The sequence below is a fragment of the Strix aluco genome, chromosome 1 (assembly GCF_031877795.1).
Source record: "Strix aluco isolate bStrAlu1 chromosome 1, bStrAlu1.hap1, whole genome shotgun sequence".
NCBI lineage: Eukaryota > Metazoa > Chordata > Aves > Strigiformes > Strigidae > Strix > Strix aluco.
In genome coordinates, this window is record NC_133931.1 from 40883281 (window position 1) to 40901618 (window position 18338).

General features: G+C 39.2%; 1 protein-coding gene across 2 annotated transcripts in view; it reads left to right on the forward strand.

Moving 5' to 3' along the window:
* CA8 (carbonic anhydrase 8) overlaps positions 1 to 18097 on the forward strand; it is a 54133-nt gene extending 36036 nt beyond the window's left edge. For both annotated transcript variants that reach the window (XM_074847328.1, XM_074847320.1), the window contains 2 exons: positions 2880 to 3046; positions 15806 to 18097. In XM_074847328.1, the coding sequence (XP_074703429.1) occupies positions 2880 to 3014 (135 nt within the window). In that variant the 3' untranslated portion in view covers positions 3015 to 3046; positions 15806 to 18097. The remainder of the gene's footprint in view (positions 1 to 2879; positions 3047 to 15805) is intronic.
* The last annotated feature ends 241 nt before the right edge of the window (positions 18098 to 18338 follow it).

Here is an 18338-nt window from a genome sequence, read left to right on the forward strand (position 1 = left end):
TCGTTCTGCTGTACTCATTGTTAGAGTTAACTGGTTATGTATTGAATGGTGATGTCTCTAGTCCTTTTGTCTACCTCATTCAAAATCAAGACCTCCTAAAGGACAGAAATAGTAACTAGCATATGGAGCTGGAGTGGGAATTGTGCAAAATTTATGTAGTCGGTGAAGTAAAGCACTACGAGAGGTTTGTGGTATTCTCTTTACTGGGAAGCAGCTCTGTGTTCTTGGAAGGTGTCACAGAGGCATGTGAAATTTTCAAGCAGAAGGATGTTTCTTCTATTCCTCATATAGGAGAAACATTTGTAGAGAAAACATGCAAAATCTTTGTTTTGTGTGTTCTGTTCTTCAGCAAATATTTAAGTGAAAATAAAGAAAGCAGTGTTCAGGATCTGAATACAGGGAAGTGGTAAAAACATTCTTGCAAAATTCTACAAAATACTGACTAAGTGCTTTTACTTAGGAGAAATATGACTGTTAACATTGTGTTTTTACCCCTTAACTGGTTAGAACTTGATCCTGAATTTCAGTGTGAACAGGCCCAGGTCATCCTTAGTGTCTTCTGGGCATGAGAAGAGCCTTTATAAATGTCTGTTTGTGTTGAAAGTGTATGAACAACCAAGGATGCTTGGCTGTGTGCCTCTAAAATACCTATTTCCTCGCAGTCCTACAGGGTTGACTTGTGAGGAGTTGGTTGGAGATAGTAAGTGCTTCCATATGAGATGAAGCAGAATAAGTGGGGCACACGTACTGCTTTATCACGTGGAAATTTAATAGGGAAAGTAATGTGAGCACAGCCAGCATCCTTCTCTGACAGAACCACTTCTCAGGAGTGAAGCGGACCACCATGTGTATAGAGGGACTCTGTCACAGGGGTCTGAACCATGATATGAAGGACTAAACAAGGAGGCTGGTGATCTCAGAAGCAATTCCCGCTTGGAGCAGGGATACCTTCTTGACTTCCCTGAAGACTAAAGAGCAGGCATGGGGTCAGTCCTACTTTCTTGACTGAAGAAACTGGAAGCTGCTTTGTGAGGAGTACCTCCTGGAGAAGGATTTCACTGTGGGGATTGTGGCAGAGCATTTGTAGTTATGGTAGGAGACAGCTCACAAATGCCAGCTTTGCAGAGTCTGTTCTTCCCTCTCCTTCATCTGTGTTTGTTTGAAGTCTCTCATTCTCAAAAGATCAAACAAAAGCCATGTTCTTGTAAAATGCTACTTCCTAAACTACAATTATTTCAGTCTTTCCAGAGTTGATTCAGGTGGTGAAAGAGGCTACCTTTACAAAACCCATTCAGTGATTTACTAGCACTTGACTCCTGAAGACTTTTTCAGTTCCAAGCCTCTGGTGGGTTTGTTTTCAGCTTGCTTTAAGTAAACAAACAAAATAATCTTCCAAAACAGGGTTCTGCCTCTAAAAACACCTTCAAGGAGCTTTACAGTTCGTTCTGCTTTTCATCTTTTGAGTCTAAGCTGTTGCCTTATGTCTCGGCTGCAAGAAGTTTAGTGTTGATTTCTAAGCACACTGTTTTTTGAGGAAAATAAAGCAAGTCAGAGCTAGCCTCTAAATTGAGTAAATAAGCTTGTATCAGTTCTGCTGTAGAGTGGAAAACAGTGAAGGCAGTTGTCTTCCAGGTTGCAGTAAGAAAGTATTCTCTGCAGGCAGTATAAGAATTAAATGCCATTACCTGCTGTTTAGTACCTCATTTCTTTTAATTCTGGAATCATACTTGCATTCTCCCTGTAATCCTTCATAGGGTGGTTTTCATGGAGAAATTAATTCTCTATAATCTCTTAGATGGTAAAAAGATTAAATACTTCAGGCTCCATTTTGCTTTCTGTGTAGCTTCAGTTTCAAGTTATAGCTGAGCTGGATACTGAGGCATTACAGGGTCAGTACAAGTAAAAAGGCTCCTGCTAGGGAAGTCAGCCTTCAAGTAGGTTTGCTGTATCCAGCTAAGATAGCTTGTCAATATGCCAAAGCAAAAACAAACACAATTTTCTAGTAGTTGTAACTACTTATTTGAAATACCAGACTCTTAAAAACAGCACTGTTGAACAATAAGGTGTAATACTGCTGAGATATGCATAGATTTTCTTAGTTTTTTATCGCACAGAGCTTGATGCTGATACCATGGATGGAGATGGAGCTTCTCACATTCTCCCCTACACCAGATTAGATACAGAAAAATCTAAAAAGAATCTACAAACTAGAAACATACGTGTTTTGGACCAATTGAAATGCTTTATATTGATTTTTGACTGTGTTTGACTTTCTAAGTACACTTAGCACCTACATCTGCAGAACTTTTGGAGTGTTTTTTTTTTTTTTTTGATTGGAAAACCAGTATTTTTCTGTATAAAATGTCAACAGACTTCTAGAGCTGAGAGTCTGTTCAGAATTCTCCTGGTTTAGAAAATAATTTTTATTTAAATGAAGCAACAATTTCAGGCAATAAATAAATAAATCACTGGAAAAAATTCAAAACAATTTATAGTCAACCAAGCTATTTCTGAAATGCACTTCTTTGAAGAAAACCAGAATGATTACTCTCACGTCACAACTGTGAGATTGATTCATAGAATGTAGTCTACAATGGCTAGGAAAGTTACAGATCCCAAAAGAAGTTATGAAAAAGCAAAGGATAAGTTTGCCAAACCGTGTGCATAAAAGTTCCTGTTTTTCTCTGTATGTTAAATGTTTTGACAGTGATGACAACTATTTTAAAATGTTATTAATGATATATTAATGATATATATGTTAGTATATGGTACCTGAACAGTCCAAGTTTCAAAGCTGCAGAAGTGGCTGGATTTTGATCATTAGTCCCATAGTGAAGAATATGTCTCATCTTCTTCATGTCTGTTTTTCTGCCTTTCAGATAGAGGAATTTCGTAGACTGAGGACACATGTTAAAGGTGCTGAACTTTTAGAGGGCTGTGATGGAATCCTAGGAGATAACTTCAGACCAACTCAGCCACTTAGCGATAGAGTCATCAGGGCTGCATTTCAGTAGCAGAAGAACAACAAAAAGAAATCTTTATTTAGGTAAGTAAAAGCTTAGCAGAAAAAACATTGAAATAATATTCATAGGGGAGATTTAGCTAAAGCAGAAAATGAACTGAGTTCATTTCAGCTAATGTTATGATGTATTGTCACAATTGTAAATTTTGACACTGTACTGTTTTATTTTGTCCTGTGGTATAATAATTTGGTTACTATTGGTTCTTTAGTGGCTGGAACAGTTTGGCTACTATTAGGTTCTTTAGTGGCTGGAATATAATACGTGATTTAGTGAACGGAAATATTTGTATTGACCTCAGTAGGCAGTGGATCACGCACAGTTAGATCACAGTTACTTCTTGTAGCTTCAAATTTCTCCTACTGCAGTGAGCAACAGCACAGTATGCCTAGGTTATGTGGTAGATATCCCCAGTTACTGAGGTTCACTGGTTGATTTCTTACCACATTTTTAGAAGACCAGTCATTGGTGAATCTTTCTAGTTTTATCTATTAAAAACCAGGCTAGTAGTTCTGGAAGAAGGCCTTTAAATCTCAAAGGAGGCCACCTTTTTTTTTGATACCTTCTTCTTGCTTTAGAATGTTGTTCTTTACCAACAAGGCTGAATCTTGGGCAAAACTAATGCAGATACAAGAGGAAACTAATTAGCTTTTGTCATGGATAATTTTTCATTCATCAAAGTAGTTGCTGCTACTTGTCCTCAGCAGTGTTTTCAGCCTTCATTGGCTCACAGAGCAAGAATTGAGGGATGATGTTGGATTCAATGTGTAAGAGCTAGTATACATGTGAACCTGCATTATCCCCACTTCAGTTATTAAAACCTCCCATGTCATGTTCCCCTAGACTCTCTCACTTACAGGACAAATTCCCTCAACGCTCAACAGTTATTCCTAAACCTCATTATACTTAGTTAATCAATGTTTTAGAATAATGAAAAACCTGGTAATGGGATTCTTAGAGAGTTAAAGAAAATTTGCTATCAAGACAACTAGTTACCTTGAAAGTAGTGAGTCAAGACACCAAAATTTATGGTTGGTTTTGTAAAGAAGTGGCCCCACTTTGATACAGATAGTAAGACAGCTAATCTGGGAAGTCTTCAAGAAAAGAATGAATCTGTTCACTTGCTTTCTTTAATATTTCCTGCTACTTTTTAACATATTTTTTTTTATCCACTATCCTACAATAAAACTTATTTAAATAATGAAAAGATGGGGTATTCCCCATTACCCTATTTTACTGGTAGAATCCATTATATAAAAGCATCAGTTTTTCTATCTGCACATTTAGAATGATAGAATGGTTTGGGTTGGAAGGAACCTTAAAGATCATCTAGTTCCAATTCAAGGACACCTTCCACTAGACCGGGTTGCTCCATCCAACCTGGCCTTCAACACTACCAGGGAGGGGGCATCCACAACTTCTCTGGGCAACCTCTTCCTGTGCATCACCACCCTCACAGTAAGAATTTCTTCCTTATATTAATCTAAATCTACCCTCTTTCAGTTTAAAACCATTACCCCTCATCCTATCACTACACTCCCTGATAAAGAGTCCCTCCCCATCTTTCCTGTAGGCTCCCTTTAGGTACTGGAAGGCTGCTATAAGGTCTCCCCAGAGCCTTCTCTGGGCTGAACAACCCCAACTCTCTCAGCCTGTCCTCATAGGGGAGGTGCTGCAGCCCCCTGATCATCTTCAAAGCCATATACTTGCAAGAGAACCAGTTCATCCAGAGTTTCACCTGGAAGCATACTGCTGAAAGTTTTTTAATAAACACTTTTGGGTAAGGACATTTATTTCTACATTAAATTCTTGCCCTATCTAGGTCAATGATGGAACTTCTTAATTCACATCAGGCTCTTGTGAAGTTAAGTCTCTTCAGAGCATGCTCTAGGTCCAGCCCCCAACTTCATATGAAGTTAACAAATGATCGGGCAGCAGATAACCCCTAAAGGAGAGTGATAATTCAGTGCTTCCAAAAATGGATCCATTAAAACTGAGTGGGGAGATTATTTTTCCTCCTGCATGTGTCAGAAGTTATTAAATGGACTGGGACAGTGTCCAACAATTTCATGGCCCTTCCATATAGCATAAGCATTCAATATAGTGTATGCATCTAAACATTTCTGAAGTAAGGGTTATTTGTATTTTATAAGCCTATTTAATATCTGCATCCCAGAAGTTAAGCAAAGAAAGCAAAACATTGGTCCTTTTATTAATACTGTTTTCTTATTCCCATATTTAATTTTGGGCACATCCCTAAGCTCAATTCTCAATTACATGGTTCTCTGCAGTCACCAAATGTCATCACTTTAATCTTGAAATGGATGTTTCAAATTCATCCTGGTTTCTGCATAAAAATTACTTGGGAAAATCATAGCGATATTAAAGTACAGTTTTTCTCAGAGAGTGAATATTGCCCTCAGGCCAATGGAGGTAATTCAAGTCTGTAACAGTGAAATTACTTGACACGCTGAGTTTGAATTTTAAGCATGAAAGAGTTTCCTTTACAATGCTGGAATTGAAATGTAAAAATTTCCCTTTTGCTTTCATGTTTGAAATTTTTTTGCATTTGTCAATACTTACAAAGATTTGTTTTAAATAATAAGATTTATCTTGGCCAAGCTTCACAAAATAATCTGCAGTTTTAATTCCCAAATGATCAAATTTTTAATGTAAAATGATATTCCTCACTGTAGGGCTATGCTAAATACAGACTCTCAAGCACTGAGAAAGAACTTTGACTTCAGGCATTCTGTAGCCCACAGAAGAAATGGCACTTGGCTCTCTACACCTGATTGCATTATTTATCAGAAATTCATTTGGGCAGGTTTTCTTTTTAAGTTTTGGATACATAAGTGCAAATAGCACTGAACCAATCAAGGGTTCATAATATATCCTTGCTATAGGGTTTGTCTCTGGGCAGCTGGAAAAATGAAGTGTAAAAAGAAATTGTGTGGCTTTGATCACCTTTCTTCTATGCAAAGAGGGAGAAAGGGAGGAAAAAAACCCCGCCTACTTTGTAGTGATTTCCTCACACAGGTCTTTCCAGGAGGAAGGTGTTGAGGAACAGCAGCTCCTCACACAGACCCCAGAGCCTCAGAAAAGACACCTCTCGTTCCTAGGAATGGGTAATGGTCCTTAAGCTGGGACTGCTGACATCAGCTGAATATTACCATGAAGACTCAGTAGCAGATGGGGAGGTAATAGTTTGTAGGGTGACATCTACATAGTGATCCAAGAGGGAGCATTTCTTCCTTTCAAAGAGGAGATTACCTTTTATTTTAAAGTTTTGGTATGTCTTGAATATTACAATTACAAACACACTGGTGGAGTTCTTTTTCTGACATGATGCCCCTCTGCCAAGGCTGTTGGAACTCCTGTCAGTAAAGTTTTCAGTATTTTCTTTTATTCCAAGCCAGTGTGGTACAGCCACTTGCAGAACCTTGAGGAACATTAGTTTTCCATGACCTCATCACTCAGGGAAAGAAGGAGACAAGTATTTCCATGAGTGTTGTATACATAGGAGAAAAAAGGGGTTGCTTAGAAGGTCTAATTAGTTTTGACTGAATCAGAATGCATGCCATGTTCACAGATCTTCAGAATATCTGCTCTTCAGCCTTAATTTAAACCTTGACAGGACTGAACCCTTTGTGGCTTATGATCAGATGGTGTATGTTGATCTTTGATGCAATTTGTGCTAGTTTGTCAAATTGAAGGCAGAGTTGACACAAACATGGTATATCATGTCGTGTAACCTCAGGTAAAGAACTGATAAAGAACTTTTTTTAAAAAAAATGTTCCTCTATCATGGGAAAGCCCAGATCTCAAAATACCCTCCTCCAGTCCTAGAACAAAGTTTGGTCAGGCTCTGAAGGGAGCCTTCAGGAGGACAAACCAGGTAGAACTTTGTAGCTTCACTGCTCTCTTTAACCCTCTAGAATAAGTTTGTTGCTATCTAGTTGGCCTCTTTTGGCTCTGCTTTTCTGCTAAAAATGCATCTCTCTTCTATAGCCTGGGGTTAATGAGTCTTTGGACTCTGTGTGTTTTTGAAATATATCCCTTATGTAACAGCCTTTACATCCTTTCTCTCCTGCAGTTGCCAAAGTTTTCACATATGTTTCTTTTGAGAAAGCCATTTTTTTTCTTATTTCTAACTTCTTTAAATCATATCCAGTAGTGATAGAACCAGTCAGTTGTTAAGGAATTTGGAGGGAAAGCTCAGTACAGATTTGCTTTCAGCCATGGAAGGTGAAAAAATTTTCAATTTTAGACAGTGAAGAACAATAGAATCACAGAATAACTGCGGTTGGAAGGTGCCTCTGAAGATCTAAAGGTCCAATCATCTGCTCAAAGCAGCATTAACTGCAACAGGTTGCTAAGGGCCGTGTCTGGCTGGGTTTGGAATATCATAAGAATGAAGACTCCACAAATTCTTTGAGCAACCTGTACCTATGTTTGACCATCCTTGAAGAGAAAAAGGTTTTTTAAAATTTTAAATGAAATTTCCTGTATTTCAATTTGTATCCGTTGCCTCTTCTCCTTTCAGGGGGTACCACTGAGGAGTCTGGTGCCATCTTCTAAAGTATTTATACACATTGATAAGATCCCTCTTAAAACATCTCTTCTTGAGGCTAAACAGTCCCAGCTCTCTCAGCCTATCTATGACAGGTGCTGCTATCCCTTAATCATCTTTGTGACCCGTTGCTGGTCTCACTCTGGTATGTCCATGTTTCTTTTGAATTGGGGAACCCAGAACTGGACCCGGTAGTCTGGATGTTTCATCAGTGCTGAGTAGAAGTGAAGGATCATTTCCCTTCACCTGCTGTCAGTGTGCTTCCTAGTGCAGCCCAGAAGACTGTTGGCCTTCTTTGTTGCATGAGTGCATTACTGACTCATGTCCAACTTGTTTACCAGGACTCCCAGATCCTTTTCTGAAAGAAGAGAGAAAGGATAACATTGTGACTTCCTCAGTGTTACCACTAGGTTTTTTTGATACTTCATACTTGACTCAGAGCCCTTGCGATGGGAATCAGACTATTTCTTGATAATCTCAGGTGATTTTGGAAAAAGATTTGTAATTCTTACTGTTGTACAGCAAAGCTTAACAATGGGGACAACAAAAGCTACCACTCCTAGAAATCAAATAAGAAAAAACTTAAATCTTCCATTTTATTAAAGGCTAGTTTTTTGGCAGTTTGAATCCTGACTCACTAATTTTAAACATGTGAATCGTGAGTATTCCAACAGGCTATTTTATTGCCACCTTACCTAATGGGTAGTACTTTTTCAGTAGTGTATTCTTTACTGAAGACAGCATCATTTGTCGTTTCCAATGGATTTATTAACCTCTCTTTGATCCTTGTTGCTTTACATGTAACTGATTTGATAGACATGCCTTTCTCTATTACGTCAGTGGAACAGCTTTATCTGTGAATGAGCAAGATGTCTGATTTCAAACACTTGAATATCAATTTGAATTGATAATGCTACTGAATTCAGTATGGCATGCCTATATGTCTTCTTCCCTTTATAAATCAGGGTGTCTAAGCATGATTCCATGCATAGGATAGTTAAATGGCATTGCTCCCATTTACTAAGAGGAGGTCAAATAAGTGCTTGGTACAGAAGTCAATAAAATCAATGAGATTCTTTTAATAGAAGGCGGTAAGAGCTAGTTCTAAAAAATAACTTGCTAAAATAATATTGAAAGAGTATTTTCTTTTGAAAGTGATAAACTTTAATTTACTTTCCACTGAACATAATTAATAAAGTATTTGATCTCCAGTGTGCTGTCTCAAAATTGCACATCCCAGACATTATTTTGTATCCATAAATAAAGAATTGTGCACCAAGTGTGATGATGGCTTATACCTACTCCATCTACCTATATGTATTACTCCAGTTCTCCTGAATATTTTTTTTGTGACTGGTTCAGAGACTGCTGAAAAAGCATCAATTTTTTATATACACAAATGCATGTACACATTCATACATACACACACATCTTTGGTAGACCTCAGACTGTAAGTAGCTGCAAGTTTATCCAATGTCCTGTAAATTATGATAGCAATAATTAATTTGGATTAAAGGCCATTCTTAATATAATTATCATTTTCCTAGTTGTACATTCAAGATTAGAGAAAAAAAAATAAATTACATCATTAAAATACCAAGGTTGTGCTAGGCCTGAGGAACAGGAAGGAGTAATTTAGGGTGGGAGGAACAGAGACTGCGTGCCTGATACTGCAGAGACTGTCTGCATGGTAGTGAGAGGTCTGAGCAGACAAGTAGAAATTGGTACAGTCTCACTGTAAAGAGAGAGGGCCATATGGTGACTGTATCTGGTGCATTTAGTGAGTGGATAGTGCATATTACTTGCTTTTGAAGCTGCTGAGCTGCTCCAGTGGCAGCAAAACTATGCTGCCTTTCCACAGGACGCTGAACAGGGGATCAGTGTTGCCAGTGAGAATGAGCTAGTACTGAACAGGTAATGGTACACTGCCCTCTTTGTGGCATTGCACATTGTGTGGTAACTGGGTTATAGAATATGAAGGGATATTCAAATACAAAGTGAGCTATGGAGCTGTGCCTTGCCTTTGAGAAATGGAGGTAAGAGTGGCACGATGATATGGTCTGTATTTCTTTGCCTAAGCAGATCTCAGTGTGCTTTGCATTTGAGTGGCGGTTTACATTACCAATCAATATGTGTCTTTACTCTCAGTTCACTAGTAGCCTTTGTAAATGTTGAAGTTCACAAACAAGTTGCTCTGCGAAAGTTCCAGCACTTGGACATTTTATCCTTTCCTGTTGTGTAGATCCAGAGCTGGAGTGAGCTTTCAGCAGCCATGCATCATTAGGCTACTATGACCATTCTTCTCTTTTTCCTGTTTTTTTTAAAAAAAAACCAACAAGCACAAAGATTATCAACATCAGTTCTTTAGAAACACAAACACCAATTTCCTAGCTTTGATGAAATATGAGTATTTATGCTGCTTCTCAGCAAGTGATTTTTCATCTGTCATTGTTTGTCTCCATGAGTTTAGGGTTTGTGCTTAAAAGGCGGTTGGTTTAATTGTTAATTTTCAGTCTTTGAAAGAAACTGAACTTCATGTTATCAACAAAAACGACTATTGTTATCCCGTTTTTAAGAGCTTATGTATAGTGCCCAACACTCTGCTGCCACTTCAGAGTACTTGAGAATGTGCTTACATTTGAGTGTGTGACTACAGGACAGAGGGCCAAACAGCTCTGGTTGTGAGCCACACACCATAATTGGAGACCTACTGGAAACATACCAAAACTTTTGGAACATTCAGGGGACCAAAAGCCTCAGGAGTGTCTGAAAGATGGTGCCTTTTCAGGTTACTTCCCACTACTTTATTGTAATGGCAGGGAATGGGGGTGTGCTCTGAGATTGTAAGTGATCCCTGTAATGTCAGCTTAACACTTTTTCCCACTGCTGAGGATTCAAGTTGTGAGTAGCAAAACACTTTTTTGCTTGTGTGATGTACCTCTGACACAGGAGCCACAGTTTAGGGATTTGGTAGCCACAGGCAGCCCAGGAGTCACTGACACAGGAGGAATTTATGCTGTGTCCAGGCCAGAGCATCAATATAGGGACTGATCAAGCCCTAAATGAGGAAGAAAACCATTTTGAGTTGTAGCTGTTTCCAGAATTAGTACCATATTGGAATTATCCTTGTTCAATCCTTTACTGAGCTCTTAGAAAGACACAAATATTGGTGGAGGAATGGAAAACAGTCAAAATCCCTTAACATGTAAAGAAGAAGGAAAAAAGAACAAGATACTGTGCTTCCTTTTCAAATCTAAAAAAAATCACAAGGTAGCCTAGGAATCAACCCCCTACTTATGCTTCAAATAAGATACTTCATGCTGACAAAGGCTCCCAAATTTCGTGACCTGTGACTCTCTATCAGCATCACATATTCTTTGCTATCCACAGTGCACTGTTATCATCAGCTTTTTTATGAAAAGCATTTTGAGAATGTAATTTCCTGCTGCTTACCATAAACCATGTATGGTTTGTACACAGCTACTTGGGAAGTGATAATGTAGCTGGGAGTGCCTGTCATAAAAAACACCCTCACAGCACATTTATTGGTGTCGCAGATGAAAATATTAACACAGTAATGATTTAGCAGCAAATCAAGATTTATTAATGACTAGCAGCACTTAATCATTAACCAATTTAAAGATTTACAAAATAATTCAGTAAAATATGTTATAATTAAAATAGCGACTTAACTACACATGCAAAGATGGCTAAATTCACACTAACTTACTGTGTGGTACCTTAAAACAATACATATCTACATGTGCATTCAAAACCACAAGATGTATAAACACACAGACAAAAATATTTGGATCCAGTGGAATAAGCATGTACCCACAGTAGTGAAAATAACTGTGTATACCCAAACACATCGGTTAGCAGAGAGAGAGTGGGTGAAAGAAAATCTAGCTCAAAGTTAAAATTTCCCTCTTGAGTTTAGAGTAAATAATCACAATGTGTTGGCATTTCTCAACGGGCAGTAACTGAGACTTGAGTGGGTCGACTTTGCCCTGGCCTCCCATCGACTCCAACAGTGGATGGTATCTTAGGGGTTTTGGTACCTGAGAGGTGTCCGAACTCAGAGGAGATGCTGGTCACAGGCCCCCTCTGGTCTGGGAAAGCTCAAAGGGTCTCACTTGGGGTCGCTGTTTATAGGGTCCAAGATAATTTATTTTCGTCAGGTAATTTTCACTCTGGTCCAGCTGGAACAATGAGGTATTCTGGTGTCTTCCACCAGTTGCACAAGAACTTGATGAGTGTGCAATTCTGCTGTTGTTCTCAGTTGATGGGGAGAACAGGAGCCAGGCTGGTCAAACGGGCACCTTAATGCTCTTGTTTACTTCTGTTACCAGTCCTTAACTCCCCAGGTTGGTATGTGGCCCAGGAGGGGGTTAGAATCACACCAAGCACCTAGTGGCCCAGCAAGGAGAAGTGGGGGGGAGGAGTTGCACCACCGCAGTTGGCAATTTCAAGACAAAAGTTAGAGTCTGAACACCCACTGAAACGCTGTCATGTTAAAGTTTCACTTATGGGGAAAATGCTGCAAATTAGTGGTGAGGCAAAATGGTAGGAAGCTTAAGTCCCTTTGATAAAACTACACCTGTTTTTTAAAATACAGACACTTCAGGTTAGTATGTTTGAAATATAGTAATGTAACAGCTCTCAGATGTCAAGGATATTAGAAAGATGTACAGGTACACAGACAGAGAAGAAAGCCTGCAATATGCATTCCTCCTTCAGCAATGTTATATATGTTAGGCAGTGGGAGTGCACTCTTTTACCTAGATGAAATCACCCAGGGAGTTTTAAGCAGAACATTATTACTCCATTGAAACTGAAGATCAAGGTAGTCTCAGCTCCTCACTCTTACTGGAATTTGTAATTCTAATGATTTCATATGGATGAAAACAATGCAATGAAAGCATGCAAACAAACTCTTGCTAAGCAGACAGCAATGTTTTAAAAACAAATAGCACACAAGACTAAGTTATTTGGGTTACTGAAAATGTTTTTGGAATACCAGCAGTGGCTGTGGTTAGCAATGTTTTATGACTAACACCACAGATGTGGTGTTATGACAGAACAGTGCTACAAAGCAAAACTTACTGTAACTTTTAAAAGATTTTTATGCATCCCCAGAGCTCAAGAGAAACAAAGGTACACTTTAGTGAGCTAGATGTTGTTAAATGTCCACAGAACTGGATGTAGACTCAATAAATTGTGACCTTTTCATGGAGGGAATGCAAAGTGTTTCAGGAAAGATAAGGATTCATAAGGTAGTCAGTTCTCTTTCTGAGGCACTCTGAATCCGTGCCTGACCATACTTTCAGGTGCTGTTTTTAGGAAGGTATAGGACAATGGTATTGTGTAGTCAGTGTTAAAGTGGTTTTTGCTGTTGATTTTTTTTAAACTCTTAAACTTTTTAGTTTAACCTGGTGTTAAGGAGGAGAAGGCAAGATACGTCTATAGGGAAAAAAACCAGAGGCATTGTGTGAGACAATAATGGCAAGGAATATGGTAAGACAAAAGAGGTGGAAAAGCTCTCCAGAAAGCAGACTGACTACTTTTAAGTAGCAGAAGAAGGTTTTTGATCTTGTGTAGTGATCTTGACCTAAGGCTGCTGCAGTGGAGCATCTTATTTCCTCCCTATCAGATGGAAAGGCGTATTATCGTGGCCATCCTATTTCATTTCTCTATAGTCCGTTTATTTGCACTTTCTCAACACTTTTGGAAGACTTTGAAAAATAATCCTTTTCCTTGAAGTTTTCTTATATCTTCTCTTTTAAATGTGTTCTGTCTATTACTATGGGAACACTGGGACCTTTGGTTCTTAAGAATACATCAGTTTGGCCCTGTCTTTGCTCCTGCTGCTGCTCCTTGTTTCTGAGATAAAGTTACAGTCTTGCATTTATCCCAGTTTTGTACAAGAAAATTTATTCTCTGTGAGGAATCTAAGTACATAAAATTATTCCATGAAAGAATTAGAAATAAATATTCTTGGTATCATAATGATTTTTTTACATTCTGAGGATGATTTCTGAATTTTGGTTGACCTTGTTAATATCTTTTTTTTTTTTAACCATGGGTATTGTGATAATAAATCTCAGATTTCACAGGTATTTACACTTTATGGCACTGATCCTGAAAGCATCTCTTTGGGAAGGGTTGTCTGATCTGTAGAGGACTCCACCAGAAGCAGTGGGACTCTACTATATGTAGTACTCAACCTAAGCAAAAGAAATTTCAGAGGCAGAAATATAATCTATAAACAAGCAAGGCATCTAGGCAGTTTTCTAATTATAATACACATGCCCACTTGTACAACTGTAGCTCAAATATAACATTTCCAGAAACTTTTCAGAAGAAAAGCAGGCATCTTCATGCCTACATAAACCTTTAGCCTAGTGTGTTACTTGACCACATATGTTATAGACCACTGCTATTAATTTAGCATGGCAGAAAAATTACACTTAAACAAGAATAAAGGGTAAACATGAGTAACAACGCTACCAATATATAAAGTCTTTTGTCAGACAATATATTAAGTATTTCTATAACAAACGCCACTGAATTCTTCAGACTGGCTCATAATTAGGCTCCTTTCCAAATGTAATCCAGTAATACAATAGCTGCCCAAATCCCAGTTCAACTTAATTTCACTGACTTTGATTTTTGGACTAAAAGCATTAAGCTTGAACTAGTGAAAAATGTACAAGATGTGCATTCAATTAAGGAGCAATTAGATACTCAATCACCCTTACATTACACTAGGGATTATCCAAGAAAGAAGAGAGATACTACTCACTGCAGTGTATAAAACAGTTTTCTTAATTAGTTTAGCACTAATTGAGATTGAGAAAGTGTCACTGTGTCACAGCATTAGTTTGCCTACACAGAACCTTAAGAACACAAAGTTTTTGGCTTCTGCTGAGCTTCCTCGCTCAGATTTTTCAGTCTAATTCCCTGATCACTTCTGTCCGCACAAAAGGAACGTTTCTGTTCACTTGAAGGAGGGGTTGGTCCCTGCATCCTCCTGTCAGTAGCCCATTGAGAAACATGCCAAGAGTTTTTCTAGAGATGGAGAATAACTTGTTATTATTTGATGGTTTTTTTATGTTACACGTTTATACCAAACCCCAGAAAGAACTGGGAATCCTTTGTGCTATTACGTAGAGCGTAACTGTGGCTAAAACCAGCTGCTCTGTGAAGGGCTTACAGCTTCTTTTAGGAGGCAGCTGGTAGAAAGTTCTTCAAGTTGACCATCAAATGGTCCTGCTGCCAGACACCATGACTTTTGGGGGTATTGGATGGTAACCAGGGAGCACATGGAAATCGTGGCACAGATTCCGAATTCTTAACAGCACTGCTGGTGACTGACAGCCTCTACACTCCCTTCCTCCCTAAAAATATGAGGAAACTCTATAGAGATGTGTTGACTCTTCCTGCAACCAGTTGTAGCCCCAGGTGACCGTTTGCACCCAATCACAGATTTTTTGTGTGTACTTACTGAGCTATAGTTAGCACTAAAATAACCTCAGGAAAAAATGAGATTATTAGTAAACGAGAATGAAATGGTTTGGCACTCTCATACCTACCACTTCTGAACCGAGAGCACTGGGGCAACCTGAGCAGCTGATTTCCTAAGGTTATGCTGAAGCACATGCATATGTGTTTGCATGAAACCAAGTATAGATTTATTTCTGCTGCTCATGAATATTACTGCTATTAGGAGGGACAAATTGGGTGATTGCTTTCTATCTCCTGAGCCCACCTGACTCCCCTGAGAGCTGTCTACTTGGCACTTAACTTGGTAGGGCCCATAAAACTGTAAACAGTAAAAAATTCTCTGTGACTAGTATATTTTCCTTTCTAGTTTATTGCCATGCTCTCCACATTAGAATCAATTACCCGATTGATTCAGAAAGCCAATTGCAAAGCTTTGTTTCAAGTTAATAAGTTCAGCACTGCATTTAACTTTGTATTTTTATTGCCATTTCCTCCATTGCTAGTAAATCCTCCATCACTGGCTTTACCCTAAAAGAGAAGAATCAGGACCATTATGTCACTGAAGTATATACCCTGAAACTGCCCCCACCTGCTGTCATGAAATCCCAGCTTTTAGTTTTCCCTGTCTCCCTGGCTGGACATAAACAGTCTTTCAGACCCACTGCAGAGGAATTTCAGTAACATAATTGTTCCATTCTCTTTTCAGAGAGGGGGAAGACAATGCTCCCACAGTGCCTCAGATGAGAAATGGAAACTTTTGAGGCTGCTGCTTCAGTTGAACCACAAAGCCTGTATTGTTTGTCTTCATCTAATTCAGCCTTGATAGACAGCTGTGCCAGTTGGTCTGTCCGCATGGTCCAGTGAAATTCTGGGAATGGGGCTGTACATTAAAAGAAGAAAACACATTAAATCTTCCAATTCACACTGTTAACTATTTTTAAATGGTAATTATCATTGCTTATATAGTTTCTTTGCCATAGCATTCAATAGTGGTCTGTGATCCAAATAGTACTAATTTTAAGCTTGGTATGAATGTTGATATGTAGAAATACTCATTTTTGTTTTGAACGTTAGATTTAATTTTATTCCGTATCATCTCTTGTACTTTCAGTAACCATCTTTTCTGTGGAGGGGAAGTGCATTCCATAAAGCTAATAAAAACACTGTTCACAGAGAGTATTATACAAATTCAGAGTTAATTTTTGGGCAGAAAGAGCACTTCTCTGCCAAACCTAGGCACTTAAGATGATTTATCTAAATAAGACTGAATGACATTTGCATTACTAGGAATCTTACTGAAATAAAGGACAATTTTGAAATAAGGAAAATTAACTGGTATAACAGTAAACAGGATCATCTGGATTATTTTCTACTTGGTGAGTCATGGATCTTTGCAAAGAAATGTTCAATTCAGGCAGAAAATGATCAGCCTTTGTTCTCCTGTGAATTATGACAGTTCTGTTTGTTCTGTACATTGCTGAGGATGGTGGTCTGGGGACCTGCTCTGCATGTCCTGAGCTCACTGCACAGCATGGGGGTTGCCACGCTGGGCCACACATGACACATCTGACAGAACAGATAAGGGAACGGTAGTTTAAGCCAGCTAGTCAAGCTCATAGCTTCTGATTCCTGCAAGACAACAAGATCCGAAGGACAGAGTCAGTGTTGTGGTGGGCAGTAGCTTTTATCACCATAGCTGTCAGTGAGGTCCACTTTACTAGCACGAGGAGGGCAGGTTTATGCAGAGACCTATGTGAGTGGAAGAACACCGGAGGCACAGATGTCAAGATCCAGGCTGGGGCACGATAGAGATGCAAACCGAGGGTTCACAAAGGGGAGGTTACTCCCTTGGAGCAGATCCCTGAGTCATCAGTCACAAAGTCATCAGCAGGCAATGGTAAATGCCGTGTCAGAAGGCATGCTTCATCCACCTCGTCAAGGGTTACGGGAGAGCTGCTGCTGAACAATGAGCTGCAAATCCTCCCAAGTCGCTTACATGTATATTAGGGACAGCAGCAACAATAGGACAAACCCAGACACCACATGTGAGCTGGGTGAGGGGAGTGGATGCTGCTGACTACTTCATGTGTTCATAACTGTGTGTACTGCAGAAACACATGCTTCCTTTGGAGAGACACACAGCTGCCCTTGACAGCGTGCATTGCAATAAATGTGTAGAAAATTTGCAGCAAGCAGTGCACCATGAAGTCATCTGTTTATTTTGGGCTTAGCAGAGTAGCAATTGGCAACTTGTTCTTTGGGCCTATAGAAACTTGTATTTCTTAAGGTTATGTTTAAGGAAGTCCTTCACCTCCTTCCACCCAAATTTAATGAAATGTAAGTCCATTATCTAGTCCAGGGGTTCAAGATTTCAGTGCTGGCCAAAACCAAGCTTTCCATCTGCAATGTCCTCAGCACTTCCATAATGTCCATGTAGCAGCTTCACGGGCTGCTGCCCCTCTTCCTTCATCAATGACTCCCCAGGCAGCTGCAGCCAGAGCCCAACCCCAACACGCTGGTCACCAGAGCCTGGCCTCCCGCCGGTTCACATCTTGCCATAGGGCAGGGAGGAGTTTCTGCGTAAAGTCTGCTGCAATGGCCTGCTATGCCTAGGCTGGACTGTCCGCAGTTTTTGACAGGAGCCTGATAATTTGTCCTAACGGTCAGGTTTGGTATTAAAATCTTGAATTAAAAACCCAAAACAAAGCCCCGTGGGGTGGAAGTCAACTGGTTTCTGCCAGTTAAAGACCTATTCCTATCTCCTTGCACCCAGCAATGAAGGAACCCTCCAAATGCAGAGTGACCCGCATTCTGAACCTGGCAATTCCCAGGTTATCTGCACAGCTCATTCGGAAGATCTTTTCCCTTTGCACACCACATATTATTAACTACTGGGTATTAACTGAGAGGAACTGTAGTATTAATATGGCAAATATTGACATTATGATGAAATCTGAACTAGATTTATTCTCTAAATAAATGTGTTCCTTATCTTGGAGCTGGCTGATATTATTCTGTCTGTGAAATACAGATACATTGCAAAGCAAATGATGTAATGTCTCCACCAAAAAGTCCATTATTTCCCTTCCTTGTGCTGCCTTCCTGTGTTTGCTGTTCTTTCCTGCATTGCCTTGTGCAATGAACTTCTAGTCATATAAATACTACTACTGAGAAATTGAGATTAGTAAATTTGTCTCAATATTTGTCAGAATTTTTTTTTTAGGCCTGGCTTTGAAAGA